This window comes from Bos javanicus, chromosome 6 (assembly GCF_032452875.1).
Source record: "Bos javanicus breed banteng chromosome 6, ARS-OSU_banteng_1.0, whole genome shotgun sequence".
Lineage (NCBI taxonomy): Eukaryota > Metazoa > Chordata > Mammalia > Artiodactyla > Bovidae > Bos > Bos javanicus.
In genome coordinates, this window is record NC_083873.1 from 46,425,791 (window position 1) to 46,451,484 (window position 25,694).

At 37.2% G+C, this 25,694-nt stretch overlaps 1 protein-coding gene across 4 annotated transcripts in view; it reads left to right on the forward strand.

Moving 5' to 3' along the window:
• TBC1D19 (TBC1 domain family member 19) overlaps positions 1-25,694 on the forward strand; it is a 159,653-nt gene that overhangs the window by 126,146 nt on the left and 7,813 nt on the right. For all 4 annotated transcript variants that reach the window (XM_061419854.1, XM_061419855.1, XM_061419856.1 and 1 more), the window contains 4 exons: positions 9,119-9,151; positions 11,061-11,170; positions 13,436-13,527; positions 20,899-21,014. In XM_061419854.1, the coding sequence (XP_061275838.1) occupies positions 9,119-9,151; positions 11,061-11,170; positions 13,436-13,527; positions 20,899-21,014 (351 nt within the window). The remainder of the gene's footprint in view (positions 1-9,118; positions 9,152-11,060; positions 11,171-13,435; positions 13,528-20,898; positions 21,015-25,694) is intronic.

Here is a 25,694-nt window from a genome sequence, read left to right on the forward strand (position 1 = left end):
TTGATATTTAGTTTTTGTTTTTATTTTTTTATATTTATTTTAATTGGAGACTAATTACTTTACAATATTGTGGTGGTTTTTGCCATACATTGACATGAATCAGCCATGGGTGTACATGTGGTCCCCATCCTTAGCCCCCCTCCCACCTCCCTCCCTATCCAATCCCTCTGGGTTATCCCAGTGCACCAACCTGGTGCTCACCACCAGTGAGCACCCTGTCTCATGCATCGAACCTGGACTGGTGATCTGTTTCACATATGATAATATACGTGTTTCAAGGCTATTGTCTCAAATCATCCCACCCTCGTCTTCTCCCACAGAGTCCAAAAGACTGTTCTATACATCTGTGTCTCTTTTGCTGTCTTGCATACAGGGTTATCATTACCATCTTTCTAAATTCCACATATATGCTATAGTATACTGTATGATATTTAGTTTTTAGAAGGATATAATACATATTTCTATGTCTGTAAGGTATCAAGATATGGCTCTATTGATGAACTTATTTTTCTTGCTTAGTTTTTCTTTCTCATGTTAACATGATTAGACGAAGATGAACTTTTAAAATTATTTCCGTGTACCCCAATGTTCATCGCAGCACTGTTTATAATAGCCAGGACATGGAAGCAACCTAGATGTCCATCAGCAGATGAATGGATAAGAAAGCTGTGGTACATACACACAATGGAGTATTACTCAGCCATTAAAAAGAATACATTTGAATCAGTTCTAATGAGATGGATGAAACTGGAACCTATTATACAGAGTGAAGTAAGCCAGAAAGAAAAACACCAATACAGTATACTAACGCATATATATGGAATTTAGAAAGATGGTAACAATAACCCTGTGTACGAGACAGCAAAAGAGACACTGATGTATAGATCAGTCTTATGGACTCTGTGGGAGAGGGAGATGGGGAGATTTGGGAGAATGGCATTGAAACATGTACAATATCATGTATGAAACGAGTTGCCAGTCCAGGTTCGATGCACAATACTGGATGCTTGGGGCTGGTGCACTGGGACGACCCAGAGGGATGGTATGGAGAGGGAGGAGGGTTCAGGATGGGGAACACAGGTATACCTGTGGCGGATTCATTTTGATATTTGGCAAAACGAATACAATATTGTAAAGTTTAAAAATAAAATCTAAAAAAAAAAGAAAAGAAAATGGGAATTGCAGAGCTGAGACTGATACCAAATGCTTGGAAATCACCCTCATAATTGTATTTAGAGACAATAAAAGTAGTGTGTCAATATGAAAAAAAAAGAAAAGAAAAGAAAACAAAGCTGTATTTAGGGAAGATAGAAAAAGATGGGTGTTCACAAGAGAAAAAAGAGACTTAACCAAAGATATAAACAGAGGGAGAGATTAAAGAAGAAAACTCATCTTTGGGCCCTCCTAAGTGTTCCCATGGATGGAGGAGCCTGGTAGGCTGCAGTCCATGGGATCGCTAAGAGTCGGACACCACTGAGCAACTTCACGTTCGCTTTTCACTTTCATGAATTGGAGAAGGAAATGGCAACCCACTCCAGTGTTCTTGCCTGGAGAATCCCAGGGACGGGGAGCCTGGTGGGCTGCGGTCTATGGGGTCGCACAGAGTCGGACACGACTGAAGAGACTTAGCAGCAGCAGCAGCAGCAGCAAGTGTTCCCTTGAACTAAAGCTGGTGGCTATAGTGTCATTAAGAATATTGACCTTCAGCGTGTATCTAATCTGGTTTTCAATTTTTTGTTTTTAGAAAGCAAAAGACTAGTAGTAGTAATAGTAGTAGTGTTACTCACTTAGTTGTATCTGACTCTTTTCGACCCCACAGATTATAGCCCACCTGTCTCCTCTGTCCGTGGGATTCTCCAGGCAGGAATACTGGAATGGATTGCCATTCCCTTCTCCAGAGGATCTTCCTGACCCAGGGATTGAATCTGGGTCTTCTGTATTGCAGGCAGATTTTTTTACCATCTGAGCTATAGGGAAGTCCTTAAAAGACCTTTAAGTTGGTAAAGAATGTTACCATTCTCATAATACAATCCTCATATATTCAGTTTTCCTTAGATCTCACAAATTTTTCTATATTTGCCCTAGACATAATTGTTAATTCTAGAGTTTGATGATATTTTGGAGACCGTCTTAGTCCCTTTTTTTGTTGTTCAGTCACTAAGTCTGGTTTGACTCTTTGTGACTCTGTGGACTGCAGCACAGCAGGCTTCCCTGTCCTTCTACTATCTCCCAAAGCTTGCTCAAACTCATGTCCATGGAGTTGGTGATGCCATCCAACCATCTCATCTTCTGTCGTCCCTTCTCCTCCTGCCCTCAGTCTTTCCCAGCATCAGGGTCTTTTCCAATGAGGTGGCTCTTTGCATCAGGTGGCCTAAGTATTGGAGCTTCAGCTTCAGCATCAGTCCTTTCAATGACATCAGGCCTTCCAATTAGTCCCTTTTAATGACAACCAATTAGTGAAGCTCATGAGATTTGATGACTTTCCTAAAGTTACCCAGCTAGTTTGATAAGCCCACAATAAAATCCTCACCTCCCAACTAGAGACCAATAAATTTCCTGCCCCTTCTCTATTCATCATTTACTTATTCATCTACCCTTCACTCATTCAGCAAGAGAGAAGGAAAAGGCAACCCACTCCAGTATTCTTGCCTGGAGAATCCCATGCACAGAGGAGCCTGGTGGGCTGCTGTCCATGGGGTTGCATAGTCAGACACGACTGAAGCGACTTAGCATGCAGGCATGCATTGGAGAAGGAAATGGCAGCCCACTCCAGTGTTCTTGCCTGGAGAATCCCAGGGACAGAGGAGCCTGGTGGGCTGCCATCTACGGGGTCGCACAGAGTCGGACACGACTGAGCGACTTGGCAGCAGCAGCAACATTCAGCAAAAGTATATTCATTATTAACCATGTTTGTGGCACCATAAAATGCATAAAAGGTGAATAAAACATATTTACTGCCCTCTGCAACAATCTATTAACAGTTAATTATAACACAAAATACAGTGAAATTATAGTGATGGAAATATGAACAAAGTGCCATAAGAATTTTTGCAGAAGAATCAGCATTTAATTAGGATTAAGAGATTGTGGTATGTTTTTCTGAGATTATACTTATCCTTAGCAAGGTTTTGATAGACATTAAAGCAATTCATTGTACAGAATTACAAAGTTCAAAGCTATCAAAGTATGAAAATGCATGATGTGTTCTGATGATGAGTAATCTAGCATGGCTGTACCACAGCACGTACAGAATCAAGATGACAAAGGAGAGGCAGATATATCTCAGATTGCCATCATGAATGGTTAAGACCAGATCAAAGTTTTTGAATTTCACTCTGTAGACACTTAGCCTATATTATAAAGCTAGAATGTGAATTCCATAAATAGAAAAAATGTTATATTCAATTTAATTTCTCCAGAGGCTACGGAGTAGGTTTTTAAACATTGGTTAATTGGGTAAGTAGAAACTCAGCAAATAGTTGGTGTGTGGATGAATGGTCAGGGGAAAATCCTCGATGGATATAGAGGTCTTTTTCATGGTCTCATCAACATTTTAGAAGATAACCTGAACCATTACAATAGTTCGTTGGAAGGCAGAGTTTTGGGGAAGGGTTACCACTTTGGAGGCTCTTACAGACTATAGGTAAGAGTTCATCAGAGCCTGAACTCAGTCCTGGCAGTCAGAAGGAAGTGAACAGTTGAAAAACGGTAGAGGTAGATTCTCTAGGACTTCATATATTCATTCCACAAACACTGAATGAATACCTTTTATATTTTGGGCATTAAGCTTGCCTCTGGGGATAGAGAGAAATAAGGAATAGTTTTTGTACTCAAGTGATTTATTACATTGGAAGAGAAAAACAGAAGTAATTATAATATAGTATAAGAGAACAAAAACATCATTCGTTAAGTTCTGACTTTGCATCAAGTGTTGTGCTAGGCATGTAACATACATCCTCTTATTTAATCTTTACAGCTTCACTGGTATTGTCCTCATTTTGCAGATAAAGGAAAGTCTGTTCCTAACTTGGAGGGTTCAGGCCGTGTGTACAATTGAAAAGTGAAAGTGAAAGTCACTCAGTTGTGTCTGACTCTGCGACCCATGGGCTGTACAGTCCATGGAGTTCTGCAGGCAAGAATACTGGAATGGGTAGCCTTTCCCTTCTCCAGGGGATCTTCCCAACCCAGGGATGAAACCCAGGTCTCCTGCATTGCAGGCAGATTCTTTACCAGCTGAGCCACAGGGAAGCCCAAGAATACTGGAGTGGGTAGCCTGTCCCTTCTCCAGCAGATCTTCCCAACCCAAGAACTGAACCAGGGTCTCCTGCATTGCAAGTGGATTCTTTACCAACTGAGCTAACAGGGAAGCCCAGTACAATTGGAAGCCAACCTACTATAAGTCTATATAAGTCAAGCTAATAAACTGCTAAGTAAATTCTACTTGGTTTTCTTGTCTTGAAAAATATACCTTTATAACAATTTGGGAGGCGAGTTTCAAATTCAGAATGCTTAAGACTCCTCAGAAGTTCCTAGCTTGTGGTATCTCTCACCCACTTCTTACCATGGCTCTACCCCGTACCTGGACAGACAGGTCCAAGCTCTGTTCACATACTCCACAAATGACCACCTCTCCATCCTGAGGACAGCATCCATCGGAAGAGCGGCTCCACTGAAGAGGCTGTGCAGACCCTGGACTCTGGCTAAGGGCCTTTGGGTTGGGGATATCAGTCTTGGAGTTGTGGTCTGAAAGGAGGGACATGGATTCTGGGTGAGGGGTATAGTCAGAGAAGGGCTATAACAGGCCTCTTATTCCCAAGTCCCCCTGCCTTGGTCTAAGAACAGTACTGGATAAGGAAAAAGGAGAAATAAGCAACTTAAGTATACACAGGTAGGAACTGGAGCCAGAATTGTGCAGGGTTATCTAGGCGCACAGAGGAGAAGGGGCACCTCAATCAGTCAGGGAAATCAGCTGACACAAGAGTTCTGACTAATGAGTGATAGGGGATGGAAAGTAGGAGTCTGTCAGGGGGATCTTTCTAGAAGGAGTATTGTTTAAAATCTCTAAGGTGTTGGGCTGGGACGTGGCTGCAAGTGTAGAGGAGTATTTACAGCCCTTTTCCTAAGGTCCAGAAGCTGAAAGGGTGGTAGTCAGTTTGGCAGGATTAGAATTGTGCTCATAGGGAAGAAAAATGAAGCTATGTTAGACAGTGGCCGAATCCTGAAGAGTTAAGCCTTCTTTATCGTAAAGGGACAAGAAAGGAACAAGTCACATTTAGGTATAAGGGCTGAGGGAGGACTAGAAAGCAAAGCTTTCTTCCTTGAAGCCTAGGGAGACAAAGAGTTGTTTAAAGAACTAGACAGGCCAGAAGGAGGCGCAGGAAACTGGGCTTTTACTGTTGAATTATGGGTTAATAAGGCGAATGCTAGTGGAAGGAAAGAGAAAACAAGTATGAGAGAGTCTTAAAGTAGCCATATTTAAGAAGTGCGTAGAAGAGAGAGCTAGCCCAAAAGACAACAAAACAAAACCAAAAACTGAGCAGCAGAAGCTTCTGAGACAAGGAGCCTGATCTGCACGGGGTCTGGTGGGCTCAATCTAGAGAAGGGACTTTCAATTGCTGCGGGGCAGGACACACAAACAGAGGAGATGTTAGCAATCAGGAGTTGGGGTGAGAGGAGTGGAAACCAGATTATAAGGAATTGGGGATACATAATGAGGAAGTGAAGTTAATTCAGATCATGTTTTTAGAATTAAGCTTGACTTCAAGAGGAGAGAGATTAAACATTTGTTTGACAGGAATGTAAGGTCCAGGAAAAAAAATGGACAAGTCCTCTTTCTCCTCTTCTTGTTATTAGTGAAGGTATTTATAATGTCTTTGGCTGAAAGGTTGCAGTGAAAATAGAGACTGGAGAGAGGAGTACTTCCATAAGCCCTAGCCGCCCCTTTCCTCTGCTCTCCCACTAGTAGGAGTGAGAGCCGATGCCACCACTCTTTGCCTTTGGGCCGTCCATCTCAGGAAACATCCCGGTTCATGGCAGTTACCACGTGAAGCCCAGGGCCTCCAGGTCACCCCTTCCCAGGTGACTCTCACCTCCAGAGCTTCAGTACCTCTCAAGACCGCCTCCCGCCCCCGGCCTTGTCTTCTCCACCCCCCCCTTGCCTCCATTATTCCTCTTCACGGCTTTGTCACTGTCTGACATACGTGCTCTTATTTCATCATGACTTCCCTGTCCTTGATAAAAAGTAAGCCCCAGATCTCAGAGCAGTGTCAGGCACATAGTAGAAACTCAGTACGTGTTTATTAAATGATGAACATAAAAGAGGGGGGAGGAAAATCGGTGGGACAGGATTCCAAAGCAGAGGTTGGCAAACTTTTCCTGTAAAAGGCCAATTAGTAAATATTTAAAATTTTGTTGGCCACAAACAGTCTCTACTTCTTAATACTCTTTATTGTTTTCTAAAATAATCTTTCAAAAATGTAAAATCCATTCTTAGCCCAGAGACCACACATAGACAAGCCACAGATCTGACCTTAACTTCTGTGAGAAAAAGTGAAGGAAACAGGATTAAGAACAAAGGTGAAGATGGTAGCTCTGAAAAAGGGAAAGGAGATGTCTCCCTCTAAAGACCTCCCTAAAGGGAAATGAGAAAAAAGATGAAAGGTGTGCAAAACCTTTGAAGTAAAGAACAGACAAGCAAGAGAATTTATTTCAGTGGCATCAGTCTCAGCGTGGGGGGGGAATGAATTCTGCAGTTGGGTGTGAAGCGCTTGAAGAGTAGGACAGTTCTGAGAGAACAGGGAAGCTAATTACATCGAGATCAATAAGGAAAATGATAAACATGGTGGGATTCAGACAGAGTTGAACAACATGAATCTGTGTTGTGTTCTGGAAGACAAGGGGAAAATGGGAAAAGGTAGATCCTGATAATTATATCTTATGAAGTTTGAGTGATGCTGCACAAAATTTTAAAGGTGGTTGGCCTGGCATACTAGTTCAGAATAATATTTTGTCTTCCTCATACTCTCTTTTGATAAAATTACTTCTAGAATCATCATAGAAATATGAGTTAATTTGTGAATAATAATATCAATAATTGCCTTTATTTATGAATGGCTAATCTATAATTGTATATGCACGTGTAGTCAATCGCTTCAGTCATGTCCGACACTTTGCGACCCCATGGACTGTAGCCCACCAGGCTCCTCTGTCCATGGGAATTCTCCAGACAAAAATACTGGAGTGGGTTGCCATGCGCTTCGCCAGGGGATCTTTCCGACCTGGGAATCGAAACCCCATCTCCTGTATCTCCTGCATTGCAGGTGGATTCTTTACCCACTGAGCCACCTGGGCAGCCCAAACTGTAGTCATTATCTCTCATTTAGTCATTTATATAGTTCTAGTATTATCTCTGATATACAAGATGAGGAAATGGAGAATTAGGGGAGTTAAGAAACAAGGCACGCAATGTTCTTAAGTGACAGGGCTATATAAACCCAACCAAGTCTGTCTTGACACCTGGTCTGTGCCCTTAGTGCACCTCAGTAGGGTGTTGATCAATGGATTACTGTCAGTGTGGAAGGAGGTCTCTAGTGACAAGTCCTGTCCTCTATCTCGTTCAGCATTTGTTGATGCTCTAGATTAGGACATAGTGCATTTATCAAACTCTCCAGCAACGCACACCCAGGAAGAAGAGGGAATACATTAGATAACAGGACGAGGATCCGGGATTGTCTCAAACTGGAATGGTTCACCAAAGAGGAAATGTAATAGATACAAGAATATAGCCCTTTACTTAGGTCAGAAACAACTGCACAAGTATGCTATGCTTTAGCTCTAGGCTGTGTAGGGAAGAAAAATGCTTGAAGGCTTCCGTCACATCACTTTGACTGTGGTGAACTATAATTTGTCCAGAGGAGAATAGAATAGAGAAACTATTCAGGACCACTTCACCTGGGGAACTGTTAAAGGAACTCATTAAGTTTCAGAACAACGAGAAAACACACACACACACACAGAAAACCCAGCTTGGTGGTGATGCTGTTGGGAGTGGGGGAAAGACCAGTCCGTGTCCTCCAATGTTTCTGAAAGTTTCCATAGAAGATAAGTTAGGCTAATTCTGACCTTTGTGGTCAGAACTAGGAGTAGTAAGTGGGGATTACTAGGAGCCAGAGTTTGACTCTGTATGAGAAATAACTCCCCCTAAATTAAACCTGTTCAAAATTTTAACTGGTTTCAATGGGAATTAATGTGTCCCCTATTGCTGAATGTGTTTTAGACTGAGACTGGACAATCATTTGTTAGGACTTACTCTAGATGACCTCTAAAGTCTCTGCCGACACCATGGTTTTGCCTCTGAAAATGTCAGATGAATAAAGCATTCCTGTACTATTTTTCAAAATATTAAACTCATTTTTCTTCTGTGTTTGCAGCCTGATCTAGTACTGTGTTAGAGATATGGTGTATATATTACAGAACTTCTGTTTTGAACTTAAGCTGTCCAAGTTCTAATTTTTCACTTAGAATGTGACAAGATGTTTAGCACACCAAGTCAGGCTTCAAGTATTTCTTTTAAATGGATGTGTTCTTTTGTATAATTCTTGCCAAAGATTACACTGAATTTGTACCATATTCCTACCAATGTTTTTTCCAAATCACATCCTATGATGTAACTTTTGTTAAGTTTAAAGGGAATATATCTATACAAGAGGCACCTTGAAATGCTCACTTATCTTTTAACAAATTTAATATACAGGTTGAAGTTGTTTCAAGAAGGACTTAATCTATTGACTTTCTGAGACCATTAGTTAGTTCTTAAACTTGGTTCTGTGATCTGCCTTGTTCTGTTTTTGTAACACATATATTCATAGTCTTAATTTTCAGCTTTATCAGTAGAAAGTTAACCGGATATGTATTGAAAACCTCTTGATTGCTTCTCTAAAGCTATTAAAAAGCACATCATTTCGTTGGTTACCATCACTAAGTCTTTCTGACATTCATGAACAAAGTTGAAGCAAAAATAGCAAAGCTCTCTATTTTTGGTTTTAATCCCCTAAAGTTTACCTAAAAAATAATTCAGTGGGTATACTAATAGAAATGAAATACTTTTTTTTTTTTTTAGGTGTAATCCCTTTTCATGGATTTTCAATGTATGGTAAGTTAGGCTTTAAAATACTCACTGTTTTATTACACTTTAGAAAATTTAAACATGAACCTCACACTTTATATTGCATCACCCACACATTCAACAATGTTATTGTGAACTGTTAAACACTGGGTTTGGTATTTGTTTATATGTCCAAGTAAAATTTTGCTGAGATGATGATTGCTTGTGAAGTTAAACATACCATGAAAATGGTTCTGTGGTTTACCATTTTCTAATTCACTAGAAATTAGAAATACACACTGATATTTAGTTTTAATAGCTGTAGAAATTCCTAAACTATTTCCCGTAAGTCTTTTTGAAAAATACTAGATCAGAAAACATGCAAAGGGAAGGACAACACCGAGTGAGCTCCTGATTTCTTCAGACTGGCTGGTGTGCGGAGCAGCAGTCACACTGAAGTGTGCGGGCGTCCTGAAGCACATGTGACACACACGTGTGCAGGTCTGAGCACCCCAGCACCTTTCTGCCTCACAGGTCTTTGAATGAGGAATGCAGGAAGCGTCACAAAGATAAGCAAGAAGGAGAACGCTCTCTCCCTTAATGCCATTTAATTTTTCATTTATCTGTTTTACATATGAACTTGTTGAAGATTCTTGTCCCAACTATTCCTCCTCCCCAACCTTTAGACTAAACAGAAATATAAAGTTTACCTTTGTAAAAAGAATCAGCAGTAAATTAACACTTTTCTTTGTAAAAAAAAAAAAAAACAAATCCTCGGGTGTTCAGCATCATACCATCATGGTGAATGACATAATATAAAAGTTTTAAAACCAGCATACAACGAAGAGGATTCAGAGTGTCTGGGAATTTTGCACTATGCTTCGCTTGGCTTTATTCTCTTGAGCCATCAAAATTTCATAACATAATACATGTTGTTATAGTGACGTTCCAGCATATTTCTCTTTTATAAATATGTGAGGAATTTAAAATAGAAAACCTAGCAAGGTTAAGAATATAAATTTTTACCTTTAATAATAAAATGTAAGCCCTTTAATCCTTTTATTTTAATAATCCAACTGCAAGCATTTTTCAAGTAAATAGTTTTTAAAAGGTGTACTTGAGCAATTTAGAGAATGGTTAATAATGTCAGGAAGTTTAAATTTTCTAACAGTTCTCAGAGTACAAAATACATCATTGGCTCCTGCCTGTTCACAGATGAAAGAATCATATTGTCAGGTTGGCATCTGATTTTAACATCTGACTTTCTGACATTCACCTGTGGGCTATCTGGTTGAGCTGACCCACCTGTGCTTAATTGCCACAAACAGTGCAAAAGATAATTTAATTCAAATTAATTAAGATTGTTATCACAAACACACACAAAAAATTCATTAGAGAAATAAATTCTTAGAATTGTTTTACTTAAAGCCTATGAAAACTATCTAGAAACATATTGGGATATGCCAATGTTGACCAATAGCCTGTTAATCAGAATTTTAATTTTCAAATTCCATCAGTTCTAAAAACTAGCCATAAATCATCTTATATTTTACTTACCTGATGTCAAAAATTAAAAATTTTGAAAGATCCTTTGTGGGACAAAGTAAAAATGAATTGCCTGGATGTCACTTTGTTATTATTTCAATTTAAAAAGAGAGAGATTTTATGTAATTTTAAAAAGTTACTTTGAATTTTTAATACCCTTATATGGTTCCATTGTGTTATTCTACTGTTGGGATTATAAAACATTTTATAATTTACTCCCATTAAAAAAAATTTTTAATGACAGTTTTTACATGTGCATATATTCCCTTTTCAACATGAAAAAAGAATATATATGATTTTAAACTTGAATGAATATTATTACTATAAAATATTTGTGCTTTATGTTTGTGAACTTACTTTTCGATTATAGTAGTTCCGCAATGTTATCAATCAATTTTTCTTGTTCTTTCAGTTGCACCACTTTGTTTTCTATACCATGAACCTTCCAAACTGTATCAGATATTCCGTGAGATGTATGTGCGTTTTTTCTTCAGGCTTCATTCCATCTCTTCTCATCCTTCTGTAAGTTCATAAAAAATTGGATCAAACCAGACTCTGATTTGTTCTTTTTTACCTTAAGAAAAACAAATTGTCAAGCATTGCTTTCCTATGGAAAAAATGAAAGAGTAAATTGATACTTAAATAGTTTTAGTAATAATGACAAGAAAAAGTCCTTTATCACTTGCATTTAAATTATCTTTTATATGTTGAAAGAATAAGCGTAGCAATGTCTGTATTGTTTTCTTTGACAAAGATGGCTACGTTTTTGAACATTGGTTTCCTCATCTCTGAAATGAGGTTAATGCTGAGTTTCTGTGGTGCTGTAAAGAAGAGTATGAAGCACTTGGGTAGTACTTGGCTCGTGGCAGGTGTTCAGTAAATAGGTGGCTGTTGTTTTTATTGTCATTATGATCATCATCATCATCTTTGTTAATGAAAATTAAACATTTATTTGTCCCTTATTTTTCAATATCATGTTTGACTAATTATCCTTTATCAAACTAGATATTTTCTTTGTGTTTATTCAATAGATGGCTCCTTGGCCTTAACAAGAAATTCAAGGAGAAGCATATTGGGAGTTGAATATTCGTATCTGTTTTATTTTGGCCCATCCTTTATTGTATCTTCCCTCCCCACTCCTACCCCTCATAACCTGAGTAAAAACAAGTATTTATTTCATTTATACTTTTTCTGTTTTGGGGCCTGCTTTGGTCTGCTTGTCAGTAACTTGATTGACACTCCCAAAGAAACATTAAAATTGGAATGTGTCAGGGCTACCAAGTTTCCTGAAAGAGAAGATTGTCACACTGCTACTAAACTAAATAGCAGTTCATCATACTTCCTCCCCATTTTAATCCTGTGTATTCCTAGTCCACCTTCCTCTGTCTCTAGTGTTGCTCTCAAACATTGCTGATGACAGCTGGCAAGTAACGGAAATCCAGGATGTCACAGATGAGCAAATGAAGTGCTACCAAATTATCATGGGTCTCTTCTCTCTGAGATAACGATTTAGTGTCTATATTGCAATAATGTTTAATCTAGGATAACCAAAAATATATTAATAATTCTCTTTTCTAATCAGTCATACTTAGCATCAGATTTCTTACTCTCATGTTTTATTTTCACACTTTAGACTTAAAAAAAATTTTTTTTTTTTTAAATTTTAAAACTCTGGCTATTCCTTCTGTGCCTCCATGCTGACCCTAAGCTGTCCTCTTCCAGCTGACTGATTGGGACAGCCCTGCCTCTGCCCTTTCTTTATTCAGTGAAATAAAGACTTGCAGGCAGTCATCTCCTTTTCTGGCTTGCAGCCAGACTGAACTGTTTAGAACCACGACAGCCTTACTTCTTTAGAAACTCAAAAAGAGGATTAGAACTTTCTTACAAAGAACAACCCTGAGGAATGCTAAACTGCAAGAAAGACTTTATTCAGAGTTGTCAAGTAATTAATGCACTTGAAAACCCATCTGCTTTGTACTCTACAATGCCCTTTTAAAAAAAGTAGATTTCATGTGTTCCCCATCCCGAACCCTCCTCCCTCCTCCCTCCCCATACCATCCCTCTATACCTGTGGCGGATTCATTTTGATATTTGGCAAAACTAATACAATTATGTAAAGTTTAAAAATAAAATAAAATTAGAAAAAAAATAAATAAATAAAAAAAATAAAAAGAAAAAAAAAAGAAAACAAAAAGTAGATTTCAGTTTTTTAAAAACCATCCTTATACTCAGTAATCAAACATTCTTGTTTGATGACTTCCTGACAGAAATTTCAAGCAGTCAATCTTTCCCTGGGGATAGTTTTCGATGAAAGAATAAAAAAAGCAGGAAATATTTTCCCTGGTGGGTGAGGCAGCTGAAAGAAAGGAGCATATGGAGGAAGAAAGTAAGGGTGTGGCTACAGCACTAGAGAAATACCTGGAAATTGGACTGCATCCAGAAAAAACTAATTTTGCTGAGCCTAAGTGATAATGTATGACTTACAGAGTAGCAGGCTTTCTAGAAAATGATGTTTTTCTTGAATTCTGAACATTACTATATGCCAGCTTATGCAGGGAGCCTCATTGTTAAAAAGTAGGCTCCTTGGCATATTTATAAGTGAATATCCATAAAGAGGGATAAACTTATTTTTAATGTTTTAGAGCTCATTGGTGCATTTCCTGTCTTTGGCTCTTAAACAATACTAATACTGATCATCTTTTTCTCATTTCTGTTTGAGTAATTTGATGGCAGAGTTCATTTTTAAATACTAAGCTATGCATTTCTCTTGTGACTTATTGTATCCAGGGTATTGTGTCACTCTGTCTGCTGTTTGAAACTCTTCTGCAAACTTATCTCCCCCAACTCTTTTATCATCTGCGAGAAATTGGGGCTCAACCGTGAGTATTTTTCTCTCCTAATTGAAGAATAGATTGATATCAGAAGGTTCTTTTTAATCATCAAAGATGCAGTGATTTTTTTCAGAGAAATTAACATTTTCCCCAATAAAACATAATTGCTGCTGCTGCTGCTAAGTCGCTTCAGTCATGTCCGACTCTGTGCGACCCCATGGACTGCAGCCTACCAGGCTCCTCTGTCCATGGGATTTTCTAGGCAAGAGTACTGGAATGGGTTGCCATTGCCTTCTCCGAGAAAGAGGTGCAGAGTAGTTGGTTTAACACAATGAGGTGCTGGCAAACTTTTAGAATCTAATACATAGGGTAAAGGAGTGACCTAATGATATGCAAGTTAAAAAGTTCAGTCTTAAAGTCTGAGAAATTGACAGAAGCAGCCTGTATGTGCAGGCCTTTCTGTCCCTGGGATTCTCCAGGTAAGAATACTGGAGTGGGTTGCCATTTCCTTCTCCAAAACAATAATTATCAAGTAGTAAATTATAACTCAACATTGTGCCAAAAATTCTTGGAAGACTTACCAAAATCCTGATAAATTCTTATTTGCTTGGATTTTTGTGCTTGGTACAAGAATCACCAGACAACTAATTCCAGTTCATAGTGAAAGATGGTGACCAAACTGAGGTAAAAATCTGTGGAAACAAATACTACCTGAGAAATATGATGATACTAAAATTGTCAATTTAGGCCAGATTTATCAGAAGACAACTTTGAAAGCCAGATCAGTTAAAGTTTGCCATCTTTCACTAAGTGAAAACTAAATCAGTTATCTACTAATGGTTGTACACTGTGATTTTTCCTTGCAAAAGCTTGAATTTTTGTTTATTTATCTCAGTATGAGTTATCAGTAAATATCCCGGTACGAGTTACCAGTGAATAGGTCGGGTACCTGTGGACCTCATTATTATTGGTTCTCTTTTCTCTTTTTCAATTAACAATGTCCATGGCAACAGAAATTTCCAAATGATTTACCAGTGTTTTGTTATTGTCTTCCTCTTTGTGTACCTCATATCATTTATTGATAATACCTGACAATCTTTCTTTTATAGCCAATAAAAAATAGAATTCTGTTAATAATTATTATAAAACAAAATTGTGGCAGAAATATATTACACATGTATTTTTTTCTTGTGGTAAACTGACCTCATTTTTTATTATTGTGAAATGAATATTTGTATATATCTATGCTTTTCTGTAGACATTTAGTTAATTGTTATAACTAAAATCCTGATATTTTCCTAGTCTATTCATATACTTTAATCATTAAAAGGAACAAATTTATTTCAATAAATTATGGTAAACATCAAAATTCTAATGAAAGGAAAGTGTAAAAATTCAGTTGTCAGGCTAGAAATCAATTATTAAAAGACTTTCACGAATTAAAAAAAAAAAAAAGACTTTCATGAATTAAAACTAATGCTATTGGAAAGTTTTAATTAGAATTTAATTTTTTTACTAGATATAGGACATTTCAGGATATCTCCTTCTACTTGAGTACTTTGTGCATTTTATCTAAGTTATATGTATGGACATAAACTATTCATAATATTCCATAATTATTCTTAATTAGCCTTTTACTATCTTTAAAATCAGAGTGACACTGCCTGTCTCATTCCTGAGATTGATGTTTGTATCTTGTGTTTCTTGATTATTCTGGTCAGAGGCTTATTTATTTTATTCTTTGAGAAAATCAGTTTTGGTTTCATTGATTTTCTGTTTTTCTATTTTCAGTTTCATTGATCTATCCTCTTTAATTTGTTTTTTCCTTCTGGGTGCTTGTTTTTGCTTTGTTTTGCTCATCTTTCTGCTTGCTTAAGGTGAAATTTAGAGAATTGATTTCAGATATTTCTTTCCTAACATAAGCAATAGTAATGTTATAAATTTCCCTCAAAGCCCTGCTTTACCTCCACTCAACAAATTTTGACATTTTATGTTTCTACTTTCATTCAATCAAAATGTTTCTTAATTTCTCTTGTGACTTCCTGTTTGACCATAGTTTATATAAAACTACATTGTTTAATTTCCAAATATTTGAAAAAAATGTGATATCTTTCTGTTATTGATTTCTATTTTAATTCTATTACAATTAGACAATGTGCTTCTTAAGATTTTAGTTCTTTTAAATGTTGTAGTTTGTTTTATGACCCAGAATATGAGCTACCTTGATGAATCTTTAATGTATACTTGAAAAGAATTCATTTCCCACTAGCATTGAGCAGAATGTCTATGTGTTAATAAAGTCAAGTTTTTTTTATAATGTTCAAGACGTCTCACTGTTAATTTTCTGTCTACTATTTCTATTGATTATTAAGAAAGAAGTGTTAGAGTCTCCAATTATAACTGGGAATTTGTCTTTTTGTTTCTACGTTGCTATATATATATTTATTTCATGTATTTGACACTGTTTTTAGGAGAATTGACCTGTTTATCATTATGTAATGTCTTTTCCTAGTAATAAATCTAGTCTGATACAGCCATTCCAGCTTTCTTTTTATTAAAATTCATAGTGTATTCTTTTCTGTCCTTCTACTTTTCGTGTATTGATTATCTTTATTGTATTATCTTTAGTGTACTGATGTCTTTACTTCTTGGGCTTCCCTTGTGGCTCACCTGGTAAAGAATCTGCCTGCAATGTGGGAGACCTGGGTTTGATGTCTGGGTTGGGAAGATCCCCTGGAGAAGGGAAAGGCTACCCACTCCAGTACTATGGCCTGGAGAAGTCCATGGACTACAGTCCATGGGGTAGCAAAGAGTTGGACACAACTGAACTATGTCTGATATAGCCATTCCAGCTTTCTTTTTATTAGAATTTGTATCGTGTATTCTTTTCTGTCCTACTTTTAGTATATTGATTATCAGTGTCTCTACTTTTCAGGTGGCTTTCTTATCAAAAGTATATTCAGGTCTTTCATTGTGGCAGTTTATCTTTAATTGGTGTGTTTATTCCATTTATATTTAATGTAATTGATATTGGGATAAAATAATAACAGTTGATACCATTTACTATTTTGATAGACTTTTTTGTTTGTTCCGTGTGCTCTTTATTCTTTTTTTTCCTCTTTTCCTGCCTACTTTTGAATATTTTTTATTCCATTTTTATCTCCAGTATTGAGTTATTATTTATACCTTTTAAAAAATATTTGTTGATAATGTCTGTCTTAGTTCAGTCTGGTACAACGTATTACTATAAACTGTATGGCTTGTAAACAACAGAAATTTATTTCTCACACTTCTGGAGACTGGACGTGTAAGATCAAGTTGATAGTATGGTCGAGTTCTAGAGAGGACCTTCTTATAGGTTGCAGACTGCTGACTTCTCATTGTATCCTCATGTGATGGAGAGCAAAGAGGGAAAACAAGCTGTCACATGACTTTATGAAATCACTAATCCCAATCATGAGAACCTACTTCGTCTTCAGTTCAGTTGCTCAGTCGTGTCCAACTCTGCGACCCCATGAATCACAGCACGCCAGGCCTCCCTGTCCATCACCGACTCCTGGAGTTCACCCAAACTCATGTCCATAGAGTCAGTGATGCCATCCAGCCATCTCATCCTCAGTTGTCCCCTTCTCCTCCTGCCCCCAATCCCTCCCAACATCAGGGTCTTTTCCAGTGAGTCAACTCTTCACATGAGGTGGCCAAAGTATTGGAGTTTCAGCTTCAGCATCATTCCTTCCAATGAACACCCAGGACTGATCTCCTTTAGGATGGACTGGCTGGATCTCCTTGCAGTCCAAGGGACTCTCAAGAGTCTTCCCCAACACCACAGTTTAAAAGCATCAATTCTTCGTCTCTCAGCTTTCTTCACAGTCCAACCCTCACATCCATACGTGACTACTGGAAAAACCATAGCCTAGACTAGACGGACCTTTGCTGGCAAAGTAATGTCTCTGCTTTTGAATATGCTGTCTAGGTTGGTCTAACTTTCCTTCCAAGGAGTGTCTTTTAATTTCATGGCTGCAATCACCATCTGCAGTGATTTTGGAGCCCCCCAAAAATAAAGTCAGTCACTGTTTCCACCGTTTCCCCATCTATTTGCCATGAAGTGATGGGACCAGATGCCATGATCTTCGTTTTCTGAATGTTGAGCTTTAAGCCAACTTTTTCACTCTCCTCTTTCACTTTCGTCAAGAAGTTGTTTAGTTCCTCTTCACTTTCTGCCATCTAATCCTAATTAGCTTCCAAGGGCCACATCTCTTTGCTAATACTATCACATTGCAGGTAGTTTCAGTGAATTTGAGGTAGGGGTGGGGACACAAGCATTCAGGCTCTGACAGTGCCTTGGGCTTCCATGATGGCTCAGCAGGTAAAGAATTCGCCTGCAGTGCAGGAGACATGGGTTTGACCCCTGGGTCAGGAATATCCCCTGGAGAAGGAAATGGCAACACACTCCAGTATTCTTACCTGGGAAATCCGATAGCATTATCACTAAAAAAATGTACATGCCTTAATTAAAAAATACTTTATGCAGGATTTACAATATACATCTTTAATCTATCACATTCTATTTTCAAATAAACTCCAGGCCTGGAGGGCTTCACAGACAAATTCAACCAAACATTTCAGGGAGAAATAATACCAGTTATTTTTTTTCTCTGACTGCTATCAAGGTCTTTGTCTTTCTTTCTCAACAGTTTATGATATATCTGGACATGGATTTCTTGGGTTTATCCTGTTCAGGGTTTGTTGAACATCTTGAATTTGAGGGTTATTTCTTTTGTCAAATTTAGGAAGTTTTCAACCATTATTTCTTTTTTTAGGTTTCATCTTTTTTTCCCCCAAACTTTAAACTTTTTATTTCGTATTAGGGTACATCCAGTTAACAATGTTGTGGTAGTTTCCGGTGAACAGTGAAGGGACTCAGCCATACATATACATGTGTCCATTCTCCCTCAACCATTATTTCTTCAGTTTTTTTTTCCTGTACCACTCACATTCATCTTTTCTTCTGGAACACAAATATTAAAACTTTTGGTCTTATCCCACAGGTTTCTAAAGCTCTTTTCATTTTATTTTCAATTTTTTAAATTCTGTAGTTCAGATTGGACACTTCCTATTGACTTATACTTAAATTCACTGGCTCTCTCATTGTTTATTTCCATTTTGATGTTGGATTCATCCAGTGAGGGTTGCTTTGTTGTTGTTATCGTTTTTGTATTTTTTAGTTCTAAAATTTCTATTTGGTTTTAACAAAACTCAGAATTGTACATTAATAAAAGCAAATTCCACTGTATATAAATTATGCATCAATAAGCTTTATTTCTAAGAAACTGATTCTGTGCTAGATATACTAGCACATATATCTAGTGGGAGCGGGGAGGCATGGTATGTGGTACTGTTGGTCTAATAAGACACTATGAGAGATCCATAAAATGAAACTAGTTGAAGTTAATAATTTAGACTTAAAAGTGAAATTGTTTTGTTTGGGGCACGCTGCATGCCTGTGGGATCTTAGTTCTCAGACCAGGGATCGAACCTAGGTCCCCTTTAGTGGAAGCATGGAGTCCTACTGGCATGCCAGGGAATTAGTGAACTTTTAAAATTTAAAACATTCACTGGCCAAAAGTTTTTTTGGCATCTATAAACAAATATTCTAAAACCAACCAAGAAACTTGACTTATAATACTACTGCCTACATGTGCTTTGTTATATTAGAGCAATAGTTATATAATATTGAGGAATTTCTGAAACTTGGGGGTCCTTTTTCAATCTTAGGAAAATTAATATGACATCAACAAAGGCAATCTCTGGATCCCAGTTTCTCTTTTAAGAAAAAGTACTGGTATTTATATAATATTATGACAGTTTTAACAAAGAATTTGGCTAAAACCTCTCAGGGGCAGTCAACTGATATTTAATTGCTAATAGATAGTAGAGAAATATGAGAGAGTATTTTATCTCTTCAGGCACCAAAGCTGGCTTTGTTTCCTGATCCTAGAGATAAAATATTATTGTAACATAACCTTGTTATGAAACAGTAGGATCTCATACTTCTTAGGATTTTTTGGGTTTTTTTTTTTTTTCACAAAATAGAATTTAATTGAATTTTCTTGCTGATCTTTCAGAGTTCTGATGACCTCCTTTTTAAAACTAAAGGGTTGAAATCAGAAATCTATTTCTAAGTTCCCTTATAGCTTTTCTATTTTATTTTTATTTTGCTAAGTTGCTTCAGTCATGTCTGACTCTTTGCAACCCCATGGACTGTAGCCTACCAGGCTTCTCTGTCCATGGGATTCTCCAGGCAAGAATACTGCAGTGGGTTGCCATTTCCTTCTCCAGGGGATCTTCCCAACCCAGGGATCAAACCCATATCTCTTATGTCTCCTGCATTGGCAAGTGGGTTCTTTACCACTAGCACCTGGGAAACCCCTTATAGCTTTAAAACTATTTTTCCTTGTCTTTTTTGTATCCTTAGTAGCCATTTGAGTGAAATCTAGGAATATAATTTATTGAATTGGAAAAATATGCAGCTATAAGTATTTATTTAAGTGTCTTGAATAAAAATTCAAATAATCTTGGCTTGCCTGGAACTGTTGAAACTATAAGATCACCTCATTGATAGCTAATTAGTACATACCCTGAAAAACAAAATGTAGAAGTGAGTTTTCTAAAGAATGAACTACAACATAAAGTAGGGCTCTGAAATATAATTCTTTCTCTTAATACTTTTGAGACCACTAATTTGGGAACTCAGGGTTTCTCAGCTGAATTTTTACAGCTGTATTTAATAGAGTACTTGAGTTTTTTGAAATTTATTTTATTGAAGTATAGTTAATTTACAATGTTGTGGTAATTTCTACTGTATGGCAAAGTGATTGAGTTATACATATATATATTCTTTTTCATATTCTCTCCCATTATGGTCTATCACAGGATATTGAATACAGTTCCCTTTGCTATACAGCAAGACCTTGTTGTTTATGCATTCAGTGTATAACAGTTTGCATCTGCTGATCCTGAGCTCCAATCCATCCTTCTCCTGTTGGCCTTGGCAACCACAAGCCTATTCTCTGTATCTATGAGACTGTTTCTCTTTCGTATATAAATTCATTTAAGATTCACATTTTAGATTCCACATATAAGTGATATCATATGGTATTTGTCTTTCTCTTTCTGACTTAATTCACTTAGTATAGTAATCTCTAATAATGTTGCTGCAAATGCCATTGTTTTATTTCTTTTTTAAGGCTGAGTAGTATTCCATTGTACATGTGTAGAGTACTTGAGTTTTAAATGACTGTGATTTTTAAAACCCACAAAGGAGTTACTGTCATTGTAACTCGTTGAGATCTTCTGATAATTGCTTTCTGATGAGAAAAAATACCACTGGTAAAATATCTTGTTTTTCTTTGTTTATAGACTTCGCATATCATTTAAATGGATGGTTCGAGCTTTCTCTGGATACTTAGCTACAGATCAACTCTTGCTTTTGTGGGACAGAATCCTAGGATACAACTCTCTGGAAATTCTTGCTGGTAAGAGTAAGTGCTTGTTTATAAAACACATGCTGTTTCTATAGTAAAGCCTTTCTTTTCTTTCTAACATTTACCATCTGTAATTGGAATTGGAATCTACAGTTGTCTGTCATTTCTAATTCATGAACATTTAGTCGATTTATCTGCCTTAGAAGACAAGGACTGATGTTCTGCAATCTAAATACGCCTGAGGAACTGCCCATCACCAGCCTATTCCTAGTCTTTCTTCATTGCTTCCAGGAATGTCAGTTTCCCCTCACCTGTTTCTAGTCCAGCCAGGGCATTTGTTCAGCCTCAGCACCTATGAGGTTTATGCAGTGGAGTGTAGGTCTACTTCCGTTCTTCTCCTGACTCCTCTGATTATCTTGTAGTTCTGTTCTGTGCCCCTTCTCAGCTACTGCCTAAAAGCCAAACCAAGACTGAGCCTCCCTGCATAGTTGAAATCTCTGTCTGTGAGTCATACATAAAGGTTCCCCCTTTTACTTATTCTCTTAAGTCAAAAAAATTAAACATTTTTTCAGAAAGTCACAAACTCATCTCCATTTAATAATTAAGCAGTTCTTACAACAGATATACACAGAGGGCAACTGTATGATAACACAGCACAAATTTCTTACATTATTTTGCTTCTCTGCATGTAAAATAGATTCAGTTGTTTCTATCACCAGGATTATCAGGGAATTCAAATAAATTTTGCGGAGTTTTCACATGGGTGGAGAGCTGAAAAGTTGCCAGAGTGCTGGTTCCAGCCTTCTCCAGTTGTGTGATACTGAGCAAATTATTTAAGCTGTGAGAGCCTTTATTTCTTTACCCAGTGACAGCATTGTAAAGTCACCTCTCTGGCCATTTGGAAATAATGCTTAATTGAAGACCCTTTTCCTGGAAAAGATTCTCTAGGTACCATATTAACATATTTTTGAGTGTTGAGAGGTCTAGAGTAATTAGGTGGTATTTTTTAAAGGAAAGTTAAATAATAAAGTGCCATGAAGATAACTGTTGCCCCTGGTGTAATTAGAGTTATCATTTACCAAAGTTTTTAATAACTCCCAGTATCCTTCCATCTCAATTGTTTTTAAAGCCAATACAAATATGAGTTAGGAAAAAAAAAGGTCTGTCATCACCTTTTTGGCTGAATGGCTATGATACATACCATCTAGAGATGGAAGGAATCCTAGAGACCATCAAGTATGCTGCTGCTGCTGCTAAGTCGCTTCAGTCATGTCCGACTCTGTGCAACCCCATAGACAGCAGCCCACCAGGCTCCCCTGTCCCTGGGATTCTCCAGGCAAGAACACTGGAGTGGGTTGCCATTTCCTTCTCCAATGCATGAAAGTGAAAAGTGAAAGTGAAGTCGATCAGTCGTGTCCGACTCTTAGCGACCCCACGGACTGCAGCCTACCAGGCTTCTCCGTCCATGGGATTTTCCAGGCAAGAGTACTGGAGTGGGGTGCCATTGCCTTCTCCGGACCATCAAGTATAGCTTCTTTTAAATATTTCTGGCAGGTAATACTTATCCTGTGTTTGAACATTCAGTGTTGGGTAATCCCTGTCTTACTAAGTGGCCTATTTCACTTCTGGATAATATAACTTGTTAAAAGGTACTACTGTTGCATCGGGATCATCATCATGTTTTTTCTATTCTCACCCCCTTCTTTCCCCAAAGTCTTCTATTTTCCAGGCTAAGTAGTCTTGTTTTTTGCTAACATTTCTTGGGTGACAGGATTTTAAGATTTTCCACCAAGTAATTCTTCTGGGTGTTCATAAATTTTGAAGAGCATTGTATTAACATGTAACTTTTTGTATCATTTCAAAAAGATATTAGAGCATGTTAAAGAAATGGGCTAAGTATTACAAAGTACTTTCTAATAATTAGGACCTTCCAAAAGTAGAATGGACTTTTTAACTGTCATCTGAAGGGTTACAAGATTTTCTATCATGAAAGAAATGTTAAACTATAAGACCTCAAAGCTATAAGACCTTCAATTCTTCCAATTTAAATTCTCCCTTTCTGTGACTTATCATGCCCTCAGCAAACTGAAGTAAAAGAGAAATGAATGTTGAGTGCTGCATTTGCTCTAAGCCAGGTACTCTGCTGCATGCTTAATACATTAATAAGTTACTGATACATAGGTAGAATGACAGTCCACACTGTTGAATCCATTCGCTTTCTCTGAGTGTCTTTTAAAAAACCAACAGGGAAGAATTGTAGAACATCTAGAAATGAAATTAGACTGATGGGAGTTCCTTCCTTGGAATTCAAATAAAGAGACATAAGGCAAATAATTGCATGTAGATGCTGGGAAAATTCCATGGACAGTGGAGCCTGGTGGGCTGCACTCCATGGGGTTGCAAAGAGTCAGACATGACTGAGCATGCATGCACACATGTATATAAGTTAGTTTTGATCATTTTATACATTTTTTTCATCTGAGTATATTAGAAAAGAATATTTTGGGACCAACTTTTTTGCTCAAGTGAGTTTATATAATCTTTATAAATATTTTAGTAAATATTACTGGTTTAAACTGTGAACTTATTCGGGCCTTTTGAAGAACAGTTTAAAGCATGGGTATTTTAATGTTCATGATAGAGTTGCTTAAAATTCATGCGAACAATTTAAAAGACCAAAAGTAAGTATTTGAGTTTCTATATTTCATATAAAGCATGAATTCAGTTGAAAATATCCCAAAGTGTAGAGCTTTTCTCCTTGGCAAATAAGCCTGCTCTTTGGAAGGGCTGGGCAAACCAAACATGAAGTAGACAGAAAGGAACTTCTGTGATGTGACACCAAGATAAATAAAGGTTATGAGCACACAAGCATTTTGGATGCTGAAGCTAATTAGTAACTACTCTTTTATTCTCCCTCTTATCTACCTTTGGGAAAACTATTTCACAGCATGTGAAACTCTTTCCTGCTACAGCAAAAAATTTGACCATCCTGTCAAGCTTTCACCAACTCTATTAAATTACACACAAAAAAGGAAATAGTGACCACATCCCTTAGCATATAAAATGTCTCCATTGTCAAATATGTTTCTAGATATTAGAGAACTATAAAGAAGTTGCTTATCCACAGAAATGGTTTTCTTGGATATTCTTATAAAAATAGAAGCTCAAGGACTTTAAAGTACTTAAATTTTCACCATTCGCAATTAAAGGGTAAATTCTTTGTTCCAGATCTCTTATATCTGTCTTTATATATTAAATAATTCCAGCTGACTTGATTTTTTAAATAAATTTATTCACTTTACCACAACCATCTTTTTTCCTCCAGAATTTTCCTAACTAGTTCTAATGCTTTTTTGACAAGCTTTGCAAAATCTATTGTCCCCTCAAAAATTACCTGTGCTTCCCAGTCACTCTGCCTCTACCTGGGGAAATTAAGAAACCTGGATCCTGACATCTACTCCCCAGGAACAGCCACCTACCACCATGTACTCCCCAGGAACAGCCATCTAGCCACCTGATCCTCCAGAGCATGGATCACCATGCACCATCCTCAGTCCATCTCTGGCAAACCATTATTTTTTAAAATTGAAGTATTGTTGATTTACAGTGTTGTGTTAATTTCTACTGTACAATGAAGTGACATGGATATATACATGGATATACATTCTTTTTTATTCTCTTCTCCATTATGGTTTATCCCAAGGGAAAACCATTGTGAGGGTCACAGGAGAAGACAGTTAGGAAAGCACACCAAATTCCATGTCAGGGGTGAGTCATTATTGCTTACCTTCAGTCTCAGAAATTTCATCACACAGTGGTTAAACGCTTGGGCTCTGGGGCCAGAGTTGAGTTTTCTCTCTATTATTTTCTCCCTGTATGATTCTGAATATGTCATCCAAACTCACAGTGCCTCAGTTTCTACATTAGTAAAATGGGGCTAACAATAGTAACAAACACAGGGTTGATACGAGAATTAACTGTTCTTATGATTATTATTTCCATACTAGAAATGTATTTTTAACAATTATTTGCATTGTCTATGCAATATACTTAGGAACCAGTCTTCCACATAATTTTAAAGATTCCTTACCATTCATTTCCTAAACTTCAAGGACTTGTTCGGTAGAGAATGCACTACCACTATGGTGATGGAAAAAATAGGAGAAGTGATGTGACCTCTGGGCAGTACCGTTTCCTTATCAGAGTTGCCAGAAGCTCTTACATGAGTCCTTCCATTGTTCATGATGACTCATTCCCTTTCGTAAGGTTTTATGGTAGATTATATAATAAGACATAATGCATATCAGCATTACTGTCTTTTCATATGCATATGACTAATGGGAACAAAAATCTAGATGTTTTCTACTCCGTATATATTATTGACCTTCAAGATAGTCTATAATGGTTTGGTTTATTTCTTTTTTTCAAAGTTTCAACTTATCTTTTCCTATAACCAACATTAATGTAAATGTCAGGATCAATTCCCACACCCCACCCAACAGACATACCCAGTTATGACACTCTAGGAAAGTCAATAAAGTTAACATTTTTAAGGAAAGACATACTTGTTGCTGCATTTTTATATAGATACTGCCTTGATACGTATGAAATATTATCTGATACATTAAAAAAATTCAGTCTTCTAACTTTTCAGAAGCCTTTCCATTGCATCAATAAGAAACACCTGCATCAAAATAAATCTTCATAAGGCAGCCATTATATCTACCATTT